At 44.1% G+C, this 20,388-nt stretch overlaps 1 protein-coding gene across 6 annotated transcripts in view; it reads left to right on the top strand.

Moving 5' to 3' along the window:
* The window catches only part of DLGAP4 (DLG associated protein 4), a 194,288-nt gene that overhangs the window by 167,467 nt on the left and 6,433 nt on the right, over positions 1-20,388 (top strand). For all 6 annotated transcript variants that reach the window (XM_068913074.1, XM_068913077.1, XM_068913079.1 and 3 more), the window contains one exon: positions 18,740-19,101. In XM_068913074.1, the coding sequence (XP_068769175.1) occupies positions 18,740-19,101 (362 nt within the window). The remainder of the gene's footprint in view (positions 1-18,739; positions 19,102-20,388) is intronic.

The following is a 20,388-nucleotide window of genomic DNA, read 5'->3' on the forward strand; positions in this document are numbered from 1 at the left end:
TGTTTGGGTGACTGACCACTGGAACAGGTTGCCCAGAGACGTAGTCTTCATCCTTGGAGATACTAAAAAGCCATCTGGATAGGGTCCTGGGCAATGTGCTCTAGGTGACCCTGCTTGAGCAGGGGGATTGGACTAGATGATCTCCAGAGGTCACTTCCAACCCCAAATATTTCTGTCATTCTGTGATTCTGTAAGTAATCTGGAAGAATGAGGCTTCCAATGACTACGCAGATTCATATTGTGTTGAGAGAATGATTTACGGAAAACTTCACTTACTCTCACATACTGCAGAGGCGAACAAAGAGAAAGATCAGGCTGAAGCCTGTAGACAAATTCAAGGTGTTTAGCTTAGCCGATGGTGGTGCTTGACAATGATGTCTTAACTACCAAATGTCTTCCTGAAATTGTTTGTGCACTCATCTATGGAACCTGGGCATGGTGCTGCTTTTCTGCAGGTGCAGAACTTATTGATTAAGACTCCCTACGGACTTGTGAAGACTTATCTCCTTGTTCAAACCACCTGAAATGGTTGTTTCTAGACAATTCCTCCATATGAGCCCCCACCCCAATTCTGAACAGGGAGCACCTTTAAAACTATCACCCAAACGAAATAGTTCTAGAGGAAAGACACTGAGCTGTCCCAGAGACATACATGTGCTCCATTTCTGTTAGATACAGTCCAGAAAAGGTGGTACTTTAACACAATACTGAGATTTGTGCTGTGATTTTTCTGACTTGGAGAAACCACAGATCATGTGAATCTTTTCCTGTCTGCTACTTCATTAGTTGAATGTTAATAGACCTCAAATTCTACAGCTGTTGCCCTTCTATGCAGATGGTCAACTTCCCTGTGCTTAGTGCTGCTGTACCTTTTGTTGTTGACATGTAGTCACGTTTAAGTAACAGCTAAAGCTGTGGGCCTTTCAGCACTGAGCATGATGGGGAATAGAGAAAGGTGAAGAGTTTAAGGAGAAAGTGGAAGGAAAGGGTCAGAATGGCTTTCACTCCAAGGCCTGTGTTTATAACTCTGTGTTTAACTTTTCCAGTTCTGGCTGCTTTTTTAGGCCTGTAGTTTTAGCAGTCCTATTGCAATAGAGAGTATAAGTATGGTTTGACTGAGTTAATATTTTCTATTCTGTTGCCCATCCAGTACAGCGCATCTGTAGAAAGTACTTCCTTTGATCTCTCAGGAGTAGACTGTGGTCCTCTGTTCATGGATCTTGTACTTACTATACTTGCTATGTTAACCTGTACAAAATGCCTTACCTTTAATGTTGCTCATATTTCTTATTTTCCTGTCTTATTTTCTTGGTGCCTGAATGAGTTGTACACAGCTTTTTAAGGCATTCTAAGTAATGACTTCTGTATATGAAGCCTTCTATGGTAGGCAAATCATATTGAAATCAGTAGACTATGTCTTGGAATAAATTCTCTTAAAGTGGGGGCCTGCTTAAGCGTATAAGGTGATTCATTTCTCTTGTTACATCCCTTCCCCGGGGGTAAGGCATCCCTACTATGGGGAACAGCTGGGGAAACTGGCCCAGGTTGTACCAGGCTCTGCAGCTGTTGAGTCAGTTGTCTTGACAATTAATGTAATTAAGCTGGCTGTAGAAACATCTTCCCTATACAATCCTTTGGTTTGAACCTACAGTCATGGTTAGAGTAGGAGAGGACAGTCCTGTGGTACCCAAGGGAGACGGAAGAATTTATGAAGTGCCAAGTGTCTTGCAGCATAAGCTGCTGGTGTTGCAGACTGATGGAAACTTACTGATGGAGATGATGCGAGCAGATGAAAACTTGTCATCGAACAACCCTAGGAGTACTCTGCTGCTCCCTGTCATAGCGTCCCATGTAAATGTTCCCATGGCATCTGTTCACAAAACAGTGACTCCAAATAACTTGTTAACTCTCCTGTTTCCTCAGCTGTACTGCATGTCTTGGTTACAGCTAGGAAAATAGCAGAAATGGATCCCTTGTTGAAAGGAGGTGAGACTTTCTCCTGTCAGTGCTTTAATGTTAATAGATTTCATAATCTCAGAAATCTGGCTTGTTAATATGAAGTTTCTTCTGTCATCTCATGGGTATCTTACGTATTCCAGAAGTCTGAACCAGTAATAGAACTGGAGTAGCCTCATATCGCTGTCTCGAGATTAGATTCATTCTTAGTCTGACTAGCTCTAGCGATATGAGAATGTGCTGATCTGATCCATTTGGCGGTGGGCATTTAGAGAATGGTCAATTGTGTAAGAAAGGCTGCCTTAGCCACTCTGTTTACCTTTCTGAAAATAAGCCGGAGTATAATTCTTCTGCATCCCGCTTTCAGCCTTGTATTCAAATAGGCATTGGAACAGGTCACGTCTCCTCATGATGTGTCCTGATGGAAAGCCCTGCCTTTGCTGGCAGCAGGATTTTCAGGTGGGAGCAGCAGGCAGCTGTGGGACAGGAGCAGAAAGAAGCCAGTTCCAAAACAGCCTGGCACATGGCTTGCTGCTAGGCAGCAGCCCTTTGGGTCCCACTTGTTTCCAGGAATGTGCCAGCCCCTTAGGCTGACTGGGGATTAATGTACAGTCAGAGCTAGGTGCAAACAGGAGACTTTTCAGTGCTGCACTAGGTTAGTGCAATCAGAAGGCAATAGAAATTAGTCACTCACAATTAAGGCATTTATTTGAGGTTTCCCACCTCTTTGCTTGCCATAGGACTATTAATTTATCCTCAAAAGTATGTTTTATTGGCTTTGGCCTCTGAAAGACTGTCAGTGGGTAAAGGATGTTTTTCACCAGCGGTGGTATAGTGACAGAGCTGAAAGCCTGCAGTGGTTTCTTTAGGTATATTGAGGAGAAAATTAAATTCTGCAGTGTGTATTCTAGTTCTCCATTCACCTGTGCTGTAATGGGAGGAGTTTTCAGCATTTCTCTTTCAGCTTCTTGGCAGCACTCATCTTTTCTGTTATTACTTGCTTATGGACAATAAGTTCATGCTGTTTCTGTTGCCTGACAGAGCAAGCCATGTGGAAGAGACTTCTGGTAGTCATCTCTCTCACTGGTTTTTACTAAACCTTGGCTGAGACTTCAGAACAGCTTTCTACTCCTGATGATGGAGTTGTGTGGTGCTTATTATGAAGTATCTTTAATCAGTGTCTAGTAAATCTGTCTCAACTCTTCTGGCATGGCATAAATCTAAGACTTGACTGGTACTTTTTCTTCTGCAAGTGTGACTCTAGTACTTAAACAACTAGAATGTTTTCTTGGAAGTGCTTTACAGGAAAGATGCAAGAGATGGGATTGGTTTGGTTTGTGTCTCTAGTCTGATATTGCAGATATCAGGAATGACCCAGAGCAAGTGAACTGCACTGTTCCCCTTATGGGTGATGTAAGGAATACTGTACTAACTGGGACAGGAAACCACTGCAGCATGTATGTACTAGAAGCCTGTGCTTTGATTCTCTTTTGTGCCCCACAGCTTATTGTACCCCGCAACTTAAAACATGCTGCTCTAGGTCTGTGGCTACATGATTAAGGTTTGATTATTTCTGTACAACGTTCTGGCTTTGCAAGGACGCTTAAGGTGAAAGCACTTACTGGAGTAACCCCAGAATAGCTGATATGATGCAAATTAGTATTGGAGCTTACTTCATAGTAACTAATATAGCTATATCCTGAGTGATCCCTTCGAGGTAAACAAGGCAAAGCTTAATTACTGCATCAAAAGATTGGTATTTTACTTAGAGTAAACTACTGTTACTCTGAATTTTATCCTAAAATCAGTCTTGGTGTTGGACAACTGGCATGAGGAGGAGTGGCTATTTGAAAGTAGTGATTCACTCCAAGCCAGCAGTTGTTCCCTGGCCAAGTATGGAGAAATGGCCAAGTGGAGAAATGCCTCCAGCCTTGGGAAATCTTCAAAGTGTCTGGTTTGGCTGAGGGTTTTCTTTTTTTTTTTTTTTTTTTTTAAAGAAATTCTGAGGTGTGTTTTTCCAGAGTGCTAAGTGCTGGCCAAAATGTGTTCCCCTTGGTGTCTGTGTGGGAGCAAGGTTAGGCCATCACCAAACACTTCTGCAAGTTCAGCTCCTATTGGGAAAATCCCAGCTGATCTTCCCTACCCAGTTTGAGTAGGGAATGAGGGGAACTGGGAAGGGACAGGTAGTGACATGGTGAGCAACAGTCCCAACACTTGGTTGCTGAAATCTCTAATTATGTTTTCAAAAGAATTAGTAGCATAGCTGTTCAGTAGGACTGCAGCTCTGAAGATCACTAGCAAAAAGCTCCATTTCCCTTCCAGAACTTCAGACCGGTAAGTGCAAGTCCATCTGAGCAACTGGGCTAGTCTTACTGTAGCTTTTACATTGGTTTTATTTGACTTGTGTCAAACTAAGTCCAGCAGGTCCTGCGTTTTGCTGTGGAACCACTTTTGTTACTGTGTTTAGGCTTAATGTAGAACTGACAAAAGGCTTCTGTTCTTGATTGGAGCAGGGGTTTTGCAATGAAAAAACAAAAACCTACTAATCTTTGTGCTGCCTGTTATGAAAGCAGATGTCTGAGACAGCCCTGTGAAACTATTGTACATGCTAGAAGGGGAAACTAAAGATGAATAGGAGAAGGCGCTATTATGAGTAGGCCTGTCTGGAGGCCTTTCTTTGCTTCTAAACAAGTAGCCACGGGAAGCTTGATGACATGAGTTTACAACCCTTTGGACTAAAGAATAGCTTGTGGGGGAAGGGGATCTTTTAGCAGCCTTTCCTGAAGGCTTGTCAAGCTCTGGGAGATCAAGTGAACGGTTTTCTTCCAGGTCAGAGAGCTGTGCTTAAGTGAGGAGTAGCTTATTCTGAGAACCTCTGGTAAACTGTCTTTTGCTGGAATAGCTTCAAAACATTCTGACTCCAGATCATTCTCGCTACCTTCAAGTCATATAAGTCAATGTTTGTTACCTCCTTCCCACCTAATCAGACTAACTTCTTCCACTTAGCGCTATGGAACAGATCAGGAAAAGCAAAAGTGACAGCCCTGGAAGTTTCGATCCATATGCTTGTTGGTATTTAGTGTTTACAGATTCAGTCCTGGGAGCAAGTTCATAGTGTATCCTGCAGGACAGCCTTGGGATTCCTGTGAGTTTGATTTGGATGCTCTTATTTTGTGGCTGGAGATATACAACTGGTAAGTTTAAAGCTGAGGGTCAGCAGTGATTTGGCAACTGGAATAAATACCAATGAGATGGGAAATGAAGTTTTCAAGCATGTAGCTTTCAAGGCAGGAAAACAGAGGTGTCCCTTTTCTATTTATTAGTCTTAGTTCTTCAAAGTACCTTTACAGCAGGTTCTGCAAGCTGGAGGACCAAGTTAACATGGGTGTGGGTGAACAGATACTGCATGCATGAATCCAGATCTTCCTCAGCTACCCTTATTTGTGGCTGAAAAGTTAGATTGTAAACTAGAATATGAAATAATTCTTTAACATGCAAAACTTTACTATGCCTCTGAATAGAAGTTTCCCAGCAATTTTGACTTTGATTCTTCAGTATTAGCATAATGTTGCTACATTGTAATTTGTACCTGCTTAAGGGAGGAAATGGCTTCAATTGAAGCTATGTATTAAAACCTCTTGATGAGAATATCTTTGAAGATGCAAATCTTGGTTGTTGGCTGCCTGACAACAAATGTCCACTGGAAAAAGAATGTCTTGACTATGTTTAGATTTTTTCATAAGGTAGGTAAGTACAGGGAGGAGAGAAGTATATTCAGCCTGATGCCTTCCCCCACCCCTCACTTGCACAGAGGCTCCATGGCATTGTCTTGTCTGCTGACACTTGCTCTTTCTGTGGCCCTGTGGATACAGGGTGTGGCTTGTTTTTTAGCTTACAAAGAATTGTTAGCTGTCTGGGTGTGGGGAGGGTTTTTCATAATTTTCTGGCAAAAGCACTTCTGTTCCTGGTGGCATAACTGAGTTTTCCCTCACTTAGAACAGCTGGAATCCTGTCCTCTGAGTAAGTGAGAAGACCAGATACCAGCAATTCCCCATTTGGGACTGAGTTTGGGATACAATAACAGAATGGTGTAATGACAATCTTGGGGCTGAATAAAATGAGAGGAATTATTTTCTTCTCCTGCTTTGAGTTTTTATGCAGTGATGATGACTAAAACTAGCCCTTCTGGCCAAGGCAGGCTGGAGAACTGCTAGCTGCTTCTGTTCCTTGGAATGAAGTGATTCCCTAGAAACCCCATTTATACTAAGGGGAATGTTAACAAGAACTCTGCTATTGCTGACACCAGTGCAGTTCTGTTCCTGTTATCGTGGAGTCTGTGTTGACAGGCTGCTGGCTGCCATCAGTATTTTCAGCACCCTCTTGGCTAACTCTTTTATGAATAGTGTTTAAATGGTACACTTAAAATAATGGTAATCCAGCTACAGTGCTTCCAAGACTTTCTCTGGTGGAACCAAGCCAATATTACCTCAGCAACTGCAATTCTGCAAAACCTTCCCGCTGTTCCCCAGGTTCCACAGACAAACTAGTGTCAACTTTCTTGGTTGCCCAAAAGCTTTAGGTGTGATTCCTCTGTCTGTGATGTTCCAAGCAGTTATGTTAAGATTATCTAGACTTCCACAGTGAAGTGGAAGCTAGCTAAAGCCATCTACATATTCAATCCCAAATATAAGAGTAGTATGATGTTGCAGAAAGGGAAGTGACACAAATTGAAGGAATACGTCATATGATGCATAATTAGCTTATAGAACTTACTTCTGCAGGATATTCTTGAAACTGGTAGCTTGGAGAAAAAGACCCGCCTAATTAAACTAGCTTTCTTAAACACTTTGAAGATTAATGCTAATACCTTCAATGCACTTAGTCTTTGGCTATGCTAGTGATAAACAGAGTTCTACTCATTCCTTATTTTAGAGTAATGCCTGTGATGAGGAAATTTCTGCTTTTGGTCTGCACAACCAAGAGGGTGCATATACTTGGAAGGATGGGCAGGGGCAAAAGGTTACCTTCCTTTAAACTGCCTAGCTGTGAAGAGTGTAGTAGCTTGGTGCTCTGCATAGCAGCCAATGCTGGGGAAGCAGCAGTGGGTTCTGGCCAGCAGGAGGTAGTCGGAGGGACCTTGGTTAACATCTGCTGGTGGAGAAGGGAAGCAGCCTGCAACTTAGTGACACAGGCTAATTTGTATCTGGTTCATATTTATACCCTAAATTCACAGATATGCTACCTTAGTCTTTCTAAACAAGTTGCAGAAAGAGTAGCAGTAAACAGTGGAAAGATTACGAAGACTAATCAGGATGCCATATGACAACTGTACTTAAGACCAGTGTTCCCTTTGCTGCCTCTGTGTTAGTAGTGGTCTCGGAGGTCCTGCACAGTGCTTACTATCAGAAAGATCTTGTGAAGGGTGAGTCTTGGGGCTGCTGATCCAATATTGGCTCAGATAAGAAGCTTCAGTGTGCAGTCTGCAGTAATACTCACCAGCTTCTTGGTGAAGAAATACTTATTTCTAGACTGCCACCACTATATGTTTAAAAGCAAGGAAGAATGGGACCTGCAGTAAGTACTATTCCTGGAAATACTCTATGGAATGCAAATCTCTGTGAGCCTTCAGTCACTTTTCTAGCTCTCCTGTTCTGCTAGGAGCTCAATCTTTCTAATCTCTTGGCTGTTAGTGTTAGTAGTGTTAACACTATCTTGAGCACACGCTTCCTGTTGTGTTAGCACCTTTCACAGTGTAGCTTATTTTGCTGTCTGAGGAGCTTTTGGCTGATAATGGTAGTCACTAAGCTGTGGTCCCCAGGACCTAGCGAAGTGGTCTGCATGACTCGTGGAGCTCTGCAAGCTGGCAGTGTCCTGAGCTGCTTTGCAGCCTCTGGCTGGCTGTGTCCAAGTGGGAGGCAGCGGCCCTGTACTTGGCAGTGCTCCTGGGTGGGCTCTACAAAGATGGGCGCATGCGCTGCCATCATCCGAATGTCACTTTCTCAGCTGAGAATGTGAGATCTGGCACAGGCTGCAGCAAAGGCTGCATGGCCTGTCATGTCTGGCAACTGTCTGGGCAGGCATATCTCATGCAGAAATCTTGTCTCCATAGCACAAATGGTTCAAAGCTCAGCCCCTTACCAATGACTCTGGAGAGGATGAGCTGCGGTGTGGCCTAGATGCATAGGCAGGGTATCTGCATGGCTTTCCTGCCTCCTTCAGGGGCGGGAGGAGCAGCAGCGTGGTTTCCCTGTGAATATTTCTGTAAGCACAGGAATACTTCAGACTCCTCCCAATCCAGCCCCTTTCCTCAGGAGCCTTGCTGCCAAGACAGCCAGAGAAGTCACTTCCTCCCCCTGTGCCTGCAATGACTCACACCTGGGTCAGAGCCAATGTGCTGCTGCTCTGAATGAAAGGATCCCATTAGAGTGTATGCAAGAGGAGAGGAGGGGGCGTGGGGGAGCTGTTTGTGCAGCCATGTAGTAAACAGGCTGTTGGTCTCCTGAATGATGCAACAAATCCTGCCATGTCAATGGTGCTGCTTTTAAAGGGCTACTGATCCTGGTATGTAAAGCATTCCTCATCACTATCGATGCTTCCACTTTGTGTTTGCTCTCCTGCTGTTTTTGCATCCCCTGGACAAAAGCAAAGGAGGGAAGAATGGCATAGCTGAATGTGGCTTTTGAGCCAAGCTGAACTTCTGTCACTGTGAATCCCCCCCTTTTTTAGCAAACTGTTAGGGCTAGGATTACACTGTCACTTCTTTGGCAGTTGCTGCTGCGTCTGTTCTGCTTGCTGACCTGCTTTAGGGGTTCTGCATAGCAGAGGATTTGGCTCCGAGTCAGTTGTGCTGTGGTCAGTGGGGAGGAGGCAGTCTATTTTAAAGACCACTTGTGCACCTTTGTGGAGAGGGACTTAGCTGGTTTGGAGGCTCTGCAGCCCAGCTATGCTGACTTAGCCATGTCAACAGAGCCCACTGGTGTCAAGATGATATACAGTGCCAAAAAGAATCAGTTGGTGTCTCCATCACAGTCCAACCTGTGTAAAACAAACCAGCAGGCAGGGCCATTTGGTAATCCATGTGCCTCTACCCAAGAATGTGCTGATACAGGTTGGTGACTCCTGCTGTAGTGGCTGAACTCCTGGAACATGGCCCTGGCCTAAGAATCTGATCTTGGTAGATGCTGCAGAAATATAAATGGTGAGCAGGTAGCTCTGGGAGCTTATGTTCCCTGTAGCTGGGCTTCTTCACATCTCTTGGCTTATTAAGCTTTAGCCTTCTTTGAGCATGTTCAGGGGGATAAGCACTGCCTGACTGCCTGTGTGGAGCAATGGCACACCAAAATATGGTTGCTTATCCCCTTCATTTTGTGAAGAACGTGTGCCAGCACTAAATGGGCAATGAGCTAACACCTGAGATGCAAGTGGCCCTGGCCCTTTGGGAGCAGACACCCAAACTATGTCAGAGATGGAGTACTGATTCTCCTTCTAGAATCACACTCATGACTTTTCTTTCGAGTGATTTCTAGAGGAAGGCTTGTGGGTATTTCACATCTTGATGAAATCTTGGTACTTATTAATGACCTCTCAGCTTGAGAGGGGAAATAAAAGCTCAAATACACTAAGGCCCAGTGCTAGCTGAATCGGAGACCTGCCCGAATCCCAAAATGAAGATGTATATCTAGCAACTGTCTAGCTGTGGAGCAGGGTGGAGTTGCGTATCACTGCTCTGACTGAAAATTACTTTTGGGGAGAGTGTGGAGAAATTACAATGTCACTTCCACTTTTAATACAGATAAAAGCCCCTGTAACAGTTACTGCAGATGGGTTTAGGAGTGTCTGGCTGGTGTTCTCTGTAGCGTGTTGACTTCAATCTGCTATGCATGCTGAAAGGAGATGACCAAATCGCTCAATTCCAACAGTGCAAGACACCACTTTTTTAAATCCCAGCTTTCTTGGGTGAAGTAATCTGATGCTTTGTGCCTCTCTCAAATTTGTGACCTCCTGCAAGTGGTGGCTTCTTTATTTCTTTTTTAAGAAAACTGACCTAAGTCAGTTTTCCTAACCCAAACAGCTACAGCAAGTGGCTATTTCCACCTTAAATGAACAGTATTAACTCACCTTTGAAATAAGGCACCTCCCTGTCTAATGTATGCTTATTACTAATGAGTTACATTCTTCACACACAGGCACACTAGTTTCCTCTGGGAGCACCCACAAATCATATCTGCCTACCAGCTTGACCCATATTCCATCTCCCTGTTGCTAGGGCCTGTATCAGGTTTCTACACTGTACTTCAGCTACTTTTCCTTTCTTTGCAAAGGGAGGAAAAAAAATCATTTCTTTGCATAAGGCTAGAGAAACACCTACTTCCTCACAACTGGCTGTCTTTTCATACATCAGAAGTCAATACATGAAAGCCTCAGTTGCTTCCTCCTCACCATTATGAGCAGGAAGTGCTTCCACATTTTAGAGGGCTACACCATTAAACACGAGCTGTAATGTGCAACTAGGTCTTGGCTTATCAGGTGGGAAACCACTTGCAAGAGCTGGTCAAAAAAAAGCAAAGGTGTTACAGATCTGTGTTGCCTGCTCCTCCTTGTTCAGGTTCAGTTCCTACCTTGCTCATAGCACTCCCACATATCTTTACGGATGCACTGGCTAGATAACTTTTTCTGGCCTATTTATTCATTTGCTACCCATCATTAACAAACCCGGGACTGCCCTGCAGTTGCTTGAGCAATGCCAAGGACAGTAAGTCCCTGGATATAACTGAAACAAAAGAACCGGACATATCTGCAGAAAAAGACCTCAAACTCAGAGGACCCCCTTTCAAATGCTACAGCCAAGATGAGAGCTTTTTCTACCAACTACAAAAAAAGCAAAGGGCTTTTCCTGAATATTAGCAGTTTATTTTTAGATTAACAATACACCTTTCATCTGGAAAGGCACCACAAAATACTTTATAGAACAATTTGCATTCTCTGTTTATCCATGACCAAAATGCCTTTAGGGTGAATGGCAGCATTAGTTAACAGCAGAGAGCAACTAAGTTGGATGGACTGGGAACTACACATCAACTAAAGGAGGGCAGGCAGAAGGAAAGGGTGGGAATAACACCATTCTGTTTCTCAGGACTGCACAGGATTTTCAGCCGTTTCTGATTAATTGCCCCATCCTTTGGGGGGGGGAAGGGGGAAGCAATGTTTAAGCAGTGAATGAAAGACCAAGCCGTCTGTGTTCTCTTTACATGAGTGGCCTTTTCAACATAACAAAGGTTCCTGAGCTTCAAGATGTAGCAATATTCAAGCAGAGAAGGTACAAATTCCAAATAGGAACAATAAGCACTTTTATTATCCTTGCGGGGGTGAGTTAATACTGTTCATTTAAGGTGGAAATAGCCACTTGCTATAGCTGTTTGGGTTAGGAAAACTGACTTAGGTATAACTTTAAGCAAGGTCTTGTCTTCCAAACAAGACAAAAGCTGCTGTTACTAACAGCAGCTGCTTGATGTTTTTTTCAGGGATCACCTCCAAGTTGTGTCAGCAGAGAGGTAAGGTGGGAGAGACTTGGTCTTGGCTGCAGTCCTACCTCCCTTCCTTGTAGACTCTGGTTATGCTCCCATACTGACATACTGGTGTTTTGCCTTTGAGGGTAGGCTTGTGAGGGCACAGTATCCCATCCTCTGTATAGAGGACAGGACCTTGTTTGCATCTGTCTGAGACTGTCTATCTCAGTTGGTTGCATAGGTGGCAGAAGAAGCAACTTGCACTGCAGGCCATGGGCAGTCATAAGACAAGGACCTTCTTGTCCTGGCTGTGACTCCAGCAGTATGCAAGCAGGCTGCTGGGCTCCTTGCTCTAGCTACTGAACTGTGCCATGACCAAGGAATAAGGCAACATGAGAGCAACACAAGCTTGAATTTCTCTGATGAGGCCTTCCAAAAGTGTGGTAGGTTGTCTGGATTAAGCAAGGACCATAGTGTGAGTCTGGGCAGAAGTGGCAGTGCTTTCTCCCAAGCTTCAGCTGTGCACATACTCTCCTCTTGAGCTCCCTGGGAGGTTGATTAGTTAGAAGCATTACCTGGAGTGTACTTTGTAATTTGACTTGAAAGCAGTCAGATTTGTATATCTTCTCTATACAATTAGAAGGGAACAGCAGTTACGGTAAGCAAAAGCTGAGGGCTGTAGGGAGATGGTTAGATGCTGCTCTTGAGTGTCACTGAGGGTTTCAGAAGAGCCTTGCAGGGCTGATCCCTCTGTAGGTCACTATAGGCATGTTCCGTTTCCATGGAAATGGCATATAGTTTCATTGATTGGAATGAGGGTAAGCTTCCCACTGGTGATATAGCTCATGGATGTATCTGTTAGTGGGATTTTTAGACTGTACTTCAGTGGAGTGGACTCTCCTGCTGGCTTATTGACTGTGAGCAGCTTGCTTCCCTATCAGGCATCTATTTTCCTCTGTGTAGCATGGAGAAGAGTTGGGATTTTTCTCCCCTGCTCTCCAAAGATGAGTATTGCTAAGATCTACAAATAGAAAACACTGAGGGAGTAGGTATTTATAGCGCTGCAGTAAACTGTCTTTAAATGAACTCAGTCACTTAACTTTGCTTTCCAGGAGTGTGGTTTTGTTTAACTAGTGTAAGACACCTTTAAATTTTTCTCTTGCACTCTAGATAGCCATTCCTTCAGAGCATGAGATGGTTTGAGCATATTTTTCTGGGGGTCTCCACTAATAGAGCTGAATCCCCTTGACTTCCCCCATCCAAGAAGCTCTAAGGTAGCTTGTTACAGGAACTTAATTCCTCTAGGGAAGTCCATTTGATTTGGCGAGAATCAAGCTTTTGAGCTTGTGCATTTTTTTAACCAGAATCCCTCTGCTTGCTGTCTCTAGCTGTGCTGTTGTACTTGCTGCCCTCCATTGACAAGTTCCTCTGTGCTATGAAAATAATGTTTGGGGTGTTAAGTGCATGCACTGTAATACTGAACCCTTCTTGCAGCTAGCTGGGTGGGCACCAGAAGTTCAAACATGCCTGTAGTAGCACTGCCTCTTACGTTCTTCATTCAAAGATCCCCCCTCGCATCTAGCTGGAAATGTTTTCCAGTTGAGTAAAAAAAAAAAAAAGTGGGTAAACTTCTCTCCTATGCCTTTAGCTGATGCAAGAATCTTGACTCTCAAACTACAAAATACTGAAGCAACTTTTATACAGGCCAAATCCAGATTCAAGTAGACCTGTGTGCTGTTAACCTCTGTGGCCATAAGGGCTAGAAACACTTCTCATTCTGAATACAAAAATAAGGTCTGAAGAGGTTGCTGTAAACCAGACAATAAAAATAAACTGTCTTCAGTTGCTGCTGGGAATCATTTTTTATTTGTAGAGAGTCCAAGTAAACATCCCATAGTTCATTGTAGTCTCAACCTTGAAATGTTCTGTAAGTTCACGAAAATCGGAAGTCAGACTGGAGTGCAGGTATTCCAGTTTCACTTCCCATTTGAAATCTATCTCTTAATGTAAGTCCTTTAGTCTGAGACTTTAGAAACACAAGTCCAAAGGCACGCACCCAAAGCATGAGGGGATAATGTAACTGGTGGCTATTCTAGTTTGCTGGAAGATCATTGGAGTGTCTCACTTAAGAGACAAATGAGCTTATCTTGTAGTAGGAAAGACTATTTCAGAATATGTTACTTTATGCACAAGGAAATGTGATTATTTCTTCAGATCTCCTAATGGAGAAGGGCTGCGTAGAGCAGGGAAACAATAGCAATTTGAGCCCTGCTAATGTTTGAGGGAAGTGTGGCTTATCTTTACAAGTGGTACTGGTTTAGTGCTTTTGAGAGAATTTTAAAATGATGGCTTGAACAGATCCTTGAAGTCACTGGGAGTAATTTAAAAATACCACCAGGTGGTATTGAATCAGCTGTAACAACAACATAACTGTGCACTTTATGCCAGATGCACACTTGACAGCAACTATGATAGTTAAACCTGAAACCAAATACCTTGGCTGTGCTGCCAGGTACTGAGCAGATGAGCACAGCCTGGTGGTGTTTGACTGTCCTCTTAAGGCAGTGCTGTATTTAATTTTCTTTTATGACTCCTACACTTCAATCTCTCAAGAAGCAATTGTTTGATTCTCCCAGAAGGAGAGGGAGAGAAGCATAGAGAATGTGCCCAACAGGTTTGGGGGTCAGGAGGTCATTCCAGCCTAAGACTTGGGGGGGGGGGTTACAGAACAACTCTTCTGCAGGAGGCCAAGTCAGTGAATATTGGCCAAGCTCTAGAAAGCAGTAGGTAAAGTCACGTGGTTTGAAGCTAAAACAATGCTTCCACATTCTCCTCAACACTTAGTGCTGGCTGATGTTCACAAGCAAACTCAACTGATGGTGCTGCACTCAAGGGACAAACAGCGAAATGAGATGACCCGCTGACGGACCATTGGAGTGTTGTCTGCTTTGTTCCAGTAGCATGTCACACCTGTGAAAACAAAGATGCTCTTAGCTTCTTTGTTTCTTGCCTCTTTTTGCACAGATGTTTTAAAAATTAGTTTAGAATTGTGTGTGTTGAGGGAGAAAGGCAGATTATGTTCTAGAGGGGTTTACTCTGACTTTAGCTTTCTAAGGCCATTTTAGGTCATGTATGGTTTCTGGGTCTGCTGCACAATCAAAGTCCCTGTTTTATGGTTGCAGAAGGCTTAAGAAGGATTAATTTTTAATTGCACTAGTCTCTTAAGCATCCTCAGTTGTTCAAGGCTCCTGATCTTTTTGTGTTCCTCATCTGTATTAGTTGTTGGAGCCTTGTTTTTATAGCTCAGCCAACTGCATTTGTGTGACTGGGGGCATTTTGCTGCTGGTACCATGGGATTCCCTTTTAGCAAAATCCATGATGCCCTTCAGCTGAGCAGGATGTAATGAAGGGATCACTGGGAACAAGACAAGAGAGGAAGCTACAACTTTTCCCTTTATATAAAGGCACCACAAACCATATTACTGCCTGTTGATAGGTAGAAGGCTAAATTTAGGGGTTAGCTTTGTGACCCCAAATGCCATTAATCTTCCCCAGGAAACTTGCTGCCTTTTACTGTCTGGGCTGAAATAGTGGCTGCTTTGGCAGAACTCAGCTACTCTCCTCCTGCTTTTGCCTAGATGCAGTGCTCAATATCAGGAGAGCAATTGATTTACTTTTCTAATTACAGTACAACACTGGGTATAAACAGCAGCTGGGAAACCTGAGCTGTACTGATTGTAAACAGACCAGCAGAAATAAAACAAATTCTTCCTGTTCATGCTGCCACAACCTGGGCAGTGTCATAGAGGCCCACTGTTGGGGTGGCAGGCAGGGGCCATCACAGCAGTTCCTGGCACATCTGGCACCCTGGGGCTGTGCACTGCTACTAGGGAAGACCAGAAGAGGCCGTATGAGAAGGTAGAAAAGGGTATTTAATTGGAGGGTCTTACCAACAGGCTTTCTCCACCTAGCCTTTGGGTGGCTTGTGCTTGTCCTTGACAAGAGCCAGTATAGCCTTCTGGTGCAGTAATGCTTGGCAGAATGAACTTCCTACTTTCTGGTAGTGTGGCTATAGTTTGTAAAGGGGTACTTCTGCTGTTGCTTTGTTCAAGTTGCTCCTACACACCTCTGTTAGGATGAGCTGTACAGACAAGGTTTCAGACTTGGCCCAGAAACTGCTGTGACAGTTTAAGTTGCTGCTTTTCTGTTGGGCAGCACTGGCAAAATGATTGGGTGGGCACTTCTCATCCTTATCTGTGGAGTGCTTAATGGTTTCCTTCTCTCTTGCTGTCATAGCTAGTTGGACTCTGATCTCCTGAAGCTCCAAGAGTGTCTATCCGCTCTGCTGTGCTCTGCTCCAGTGGGCAGCAATGAGTGCCTGAGGAGCAAAACACCTGGATTGTCCTTGTGCTTTTTCCCAGAGTGTGTCTGGGGTTGAACTTTTTTCCTTCAGATTGCCAGAGTAGCCCTCAGAGATGTTTCCTGGGCAAGTAGGTATCTACAGCAGTTGAGTTATTTCAGCATGCCCCAGGAGAGGTTGTCTAGCAGTAGAACCTGGAAGAGAGGGCAGACTCTGTTAAGAAACAAAACTGTTCTAGCTGTACTTGCATGAAGAATGCTTTACCAGTATAGCAGATTATGTTCTGTGACTGGGTAGGTATAGCCAAGGCTTCAACTGGAAGGGCAGGACAGGCAAAACATCTGTAACAAGTCAGGTCTTATTCTGGCCACATCTACGCTACACCTAGGGAACCTTTTAGGGAAGCCTAACAGGGAACCTGGGGAAAAAAGGAGAGCCAGTCATGCAGTAACTGTGTTGCTTTAGCACTTCTCTGCTTTATGCTGTGCTGGGAGTCTGTGCAGTTGCACAAAGAACCAGATGCTGTAAAGTAATTTTGGGTGAAGGTCAACTCTGGCTCAGGTCAGCATGTGGTTGTGCAAGTGCTTTTGCCAAAGAAGGGTCGGGGGCCATGTAATCTGGTAATGCTGCCAGAAGAAGCATTCTGGCAATCTTGAATCGCTTAGAGGAGCAAGATAGTTCTGAGCTGGAGCTACTCCATTGTCTGCAGCAAAGACTGCTGCTGGCCTGAATGCATGAGGTTCTACTCTGCGAAGAAAAGGGAATGATTTGGGACTGACCAGTAGGAAGTAAAATGCTGGTGCCCTTTTAGTCATCTGTTAGTGGTGAGCTTCCAGTACCAGTTGCACTCTGTTACACCATCATGTAACTATTGGCAAAACAGCTATGTTTGGGCATGCAAATGTGACAAGCTGGAGCACTTGCATCTGACCTTTTAGGAAACTATGTGGTGGGAGTGTTTTTACATTGCATAATATGCTCCTGTCCTGGCTGGATATCCAGCAGCTTAGGCCAGTCTGAGCCTACAGCAGTTACTCAGCTTTTGGTAGCACCATAAATAACGTCAGGAACTGATTAAGGCAAGATATACCCCAGTTCCACCCCCCCACCCCTCCCCGTCCCAAACAAAGCAGTTTGTCCTGGTTATTTTTCAGATAGGCAGTTCCCTACTGCAAGTCCATTTTGCAGTCATGCAGAGCACGTGGTGGCAAACAGCAGCTGGTGTAACGGCTGGGATGAGTGGTCAGGGATTGGTCCTGCTCCTGTGACCATCATGACACTATTCAATTTGTGCTGGACTTACTGTACTGTGGGGCAGGAGGCAAATGAGGTTACTCTTGTGCCTTCTGGAGATCCTGCCCTGATTCATACTGTAGAAAGCAGTCTGGTTAACAGCTTCAGTGTAGGTTCAATAGTTTGTCTATTTAACATTACTTTATCCTGTGTTAGCAGCTTTTCATGTTCCTCCTTTCAGCACCCAATCACAGCATATTGGTTATGGATACAAATTCTGTGGCAGTTTTTTTGCCTCTGATACTGCCTCTTTCCATCTGTCTCCTCCCTTTCAACATGGACTTAGCTATGCTAGCAAGAGGCCTGGTCCTTCTTACTTGTCTTAAGGCAATTGATCTTTATATCTAAAAAGAAAAAGCTCAGTCAAGGTTTAATTCCCTGAAAAGTGTGCTGATACTTGTATTAAGGCATGAGCTGTACCTGTGGCATTAAGTTAGGGCTTGTGGCTTTACCCAGGTAGGAGTAAAAATATTTGCCTAGTGAGGGTGGCCAAACACTGGGATACGGATCCAGAGCGATGGTAGGATCACCATCCTTGGATCTTCAGAGCCCAACTGGACAAAGCCCTGGGCAAGCTCACCTAAGTAACTTTGAGCTAGGGGTAAGACAAAGTGATCTCCAGAGGACCCTTCCCAATCTCCAGTGTTCTAGGATTTTGTGCTTCTATTCTAGTGGGTCCTGGAAGGCGCAAGTATGCATCTCCCATGTGGTCTGTTCAAAGACCATGGTTTTGGCATGATGTGGTCTGTTCAGACAACAGTTTTAGTAGAGTGCCCTTCTGACAAACTGGAACACTGTTCCTGGCTGGGTATTACATTTAGAGTTGGACTGTTCAGAACTGAAATCCTAGAGATTTTTTTAAGACCTACTGCATCCCACAAGCTCAGCTGCCTGACTAATCCTATTTTCTAAGCAGAGACGCATGTGGAGGGAAGTGCTAGATTCAGTATATTTCCTGCTTCCTGAGTCAAAACTGCAAAAGACTTTGCCATTCAGGGCCAGCCTTGTGAAAGTGTCTAGCCACTCTGCAAGATTGTTGCAGTGTTTCTCAGCATCTCTGGATATATAAATGGAAACATGGCAGTTAGATTCTTAAAGTACTTCAGATAATGCATTCCTAACATCTGCATCTAACAAATTTTATGGCTTCTTTCCATTTTTGTAGGAAAAAACGCCAGCCTGGTCCAGACACTGAAACTTGTCAACTAATGGGAACAAAGAGCTGAGACACTTGGCTGTTCTGGGACCCTAAAACATAGGGTTTAGCCAAGCAGAGTTCCCGCAGCGTGGAGGCTTGCACCTGTCCAACCTTGTAGCATTCTTGGGAGGCTTTTCTATGTCTTTTCCCATCTCCAGCCTTTCACACATCATGGTGTTTCTTTTGACTTTTGTTGCAAGCTAGCTCTGGCTCTGCCTTCAGCTTCCCTTCTGCTTTGGTTTGGGTTATCAGTGTGTGAGCTGCTGGCTGTAGACTGTGTTTCTGTATTTCTGCCTCAAGCTTCTGCTTGGAGGGCATCTCTTGAATGTTTTAACTGACCTGCTTTTTCTTTCTCTTTTACTGTATCTCTGTCACTCTCTCCAATCTGTCTTGCGTTCTCCATTCTTCTCACCTCCATTACTGCAGGTTCATCATGCCTAGTGGCATATAAAAAGACTCCACCTCCTGTTCCACCTCGGACCACATCAAAGCCGTTCATCTCTGTCACTGTGCAGAGCAGCACTGAATCGGCTCAGGACAACTACCTGGACAGCCAGGACCACAAGAGCGAGGTGACCAGCCAGTCAGGACTGAGCAATTCTTCAGACAGCTTGGACAGCACCAGGACACCCAGCGTGACGAGAGGCAGTGTTGTGACTCCAGCTAGAGAGACTCCAGAGTTATCCCAGAAAAATGCAACTTTGAAAAGTGACAAAGGGACTCTGACTAGTGAAGAGCCTAAAGTGGAGAACATTCCCAAAAGAAAGCTGTCATCCATAGGAATACAAGTATGGAATAGTTTGTTCTCCTTTTGTGTTTTAAGGAATGTCCTTAATCCATCTATTTAGCGTGTGCATTGTGTGTAGCCAAATGTGCCTCTGAACCCACTCAAAATACCAAAAGAAATTAAATGGCTTGTAGAACCAACTTACCGTGTACCCAGAGGTGAAGTACAGCAAAATTTTCTTATAACAGACCACAAAGGAATAAATTACTTTAACTTCATACTGAAGTATTTCATAACCCAGTTGGAAACCTAACTGGGTGAGCCTCTTTAAAGAGGCTTTTTGCTGCAAGCATGCATGTGCTGATACTGTGATCTTTACTGTGTGTTATTTAAAGTTAACCTGCTCCATGTCCATCATGGTTCTAGGGACAATTTTCTTCTGATGCAAATTCTTCTACTTAAGATCTGTGTGTATTTAGGGCTTACATATTGTTAAACAACTTACGATCCTGTAGGAGGGAAGGAGCGCTGCCTCAGTGTCCACCTTTCCCCTTTGTTGGCTGTCTGTGCCAACAGGTTGCTGCTTCTCTTGCTGGAAGTTTTTTTTGACTCTGTGCAAATCAATGGAAAAGAGCTGTTGATTATGCACTCAAATGAGAGGCAATTGATGAATAGAGTAAATCCATGCTTTATTTGGCAAACTTATCTGCAATTGTCCATCTTCTTGTGTGAACAGATTTCTCAGCTATAGATGGCTAGCTACTAGAAGCATCAGTTCTGTCCCAAAGTACTTGTTCAGTGCTGCAGGTTACAACCTGCAAATAGAAACTTCAGCATTTTGGCAGTCTGCATGCAGAATCTGTGCTTTGTGGCCACCATGTGCATGCACTGATGCAGTGCTGTCACAGACACCCTTTCAGCTGCTGTGTCCCTGTTCTAGTAACTCTTTCACCCTCAGGTTCATACACTTGCTACAGTCAGTTTAAAATTTTCTGTGTCTGAGCTGGGGTCAGTCCATGATCTCACATCTTGTCTGTAGTTGAGTGCCAGCACTCATTGTCCCTCCTTGATGCTAAAGCTCTGTAGTAAGTTCTCCTTGTCTTTTCAGCAAGGTTAGCTGGCCAGTTAGGGTACACGTTACAGTGAAGATTACTCTCCACAACTAGTGGATTCAACACATACTGAAGGGTTGTAGGCAAGAGAACTCTTATGACTGACTAACTTAGTCTCTTCCTCCCCTCTTTTTTTCTCCCAAGACTGTTTCTAAGCCATCTGTCTCACTGCCTGGATTTCCTTCCTAAAACCTTCTAACCCTCTTATCCAGGGCTATGGAGGGTGTCATTCCCTG

This window comes from Struthio camelus, chromosome 18 (assembly GCF_040807025.1).
Source record: "Struthio camelus isolate bStrCam1 chromosome 18, bStrCam1.hap1, whole genome shotgun sequence".
NCBI classification, from domain to species: Eukaryota; Metazoa; Chordata; class Aves; order Struthioniformes; family Struthionidae; genus Struthio; species Struthio camelus.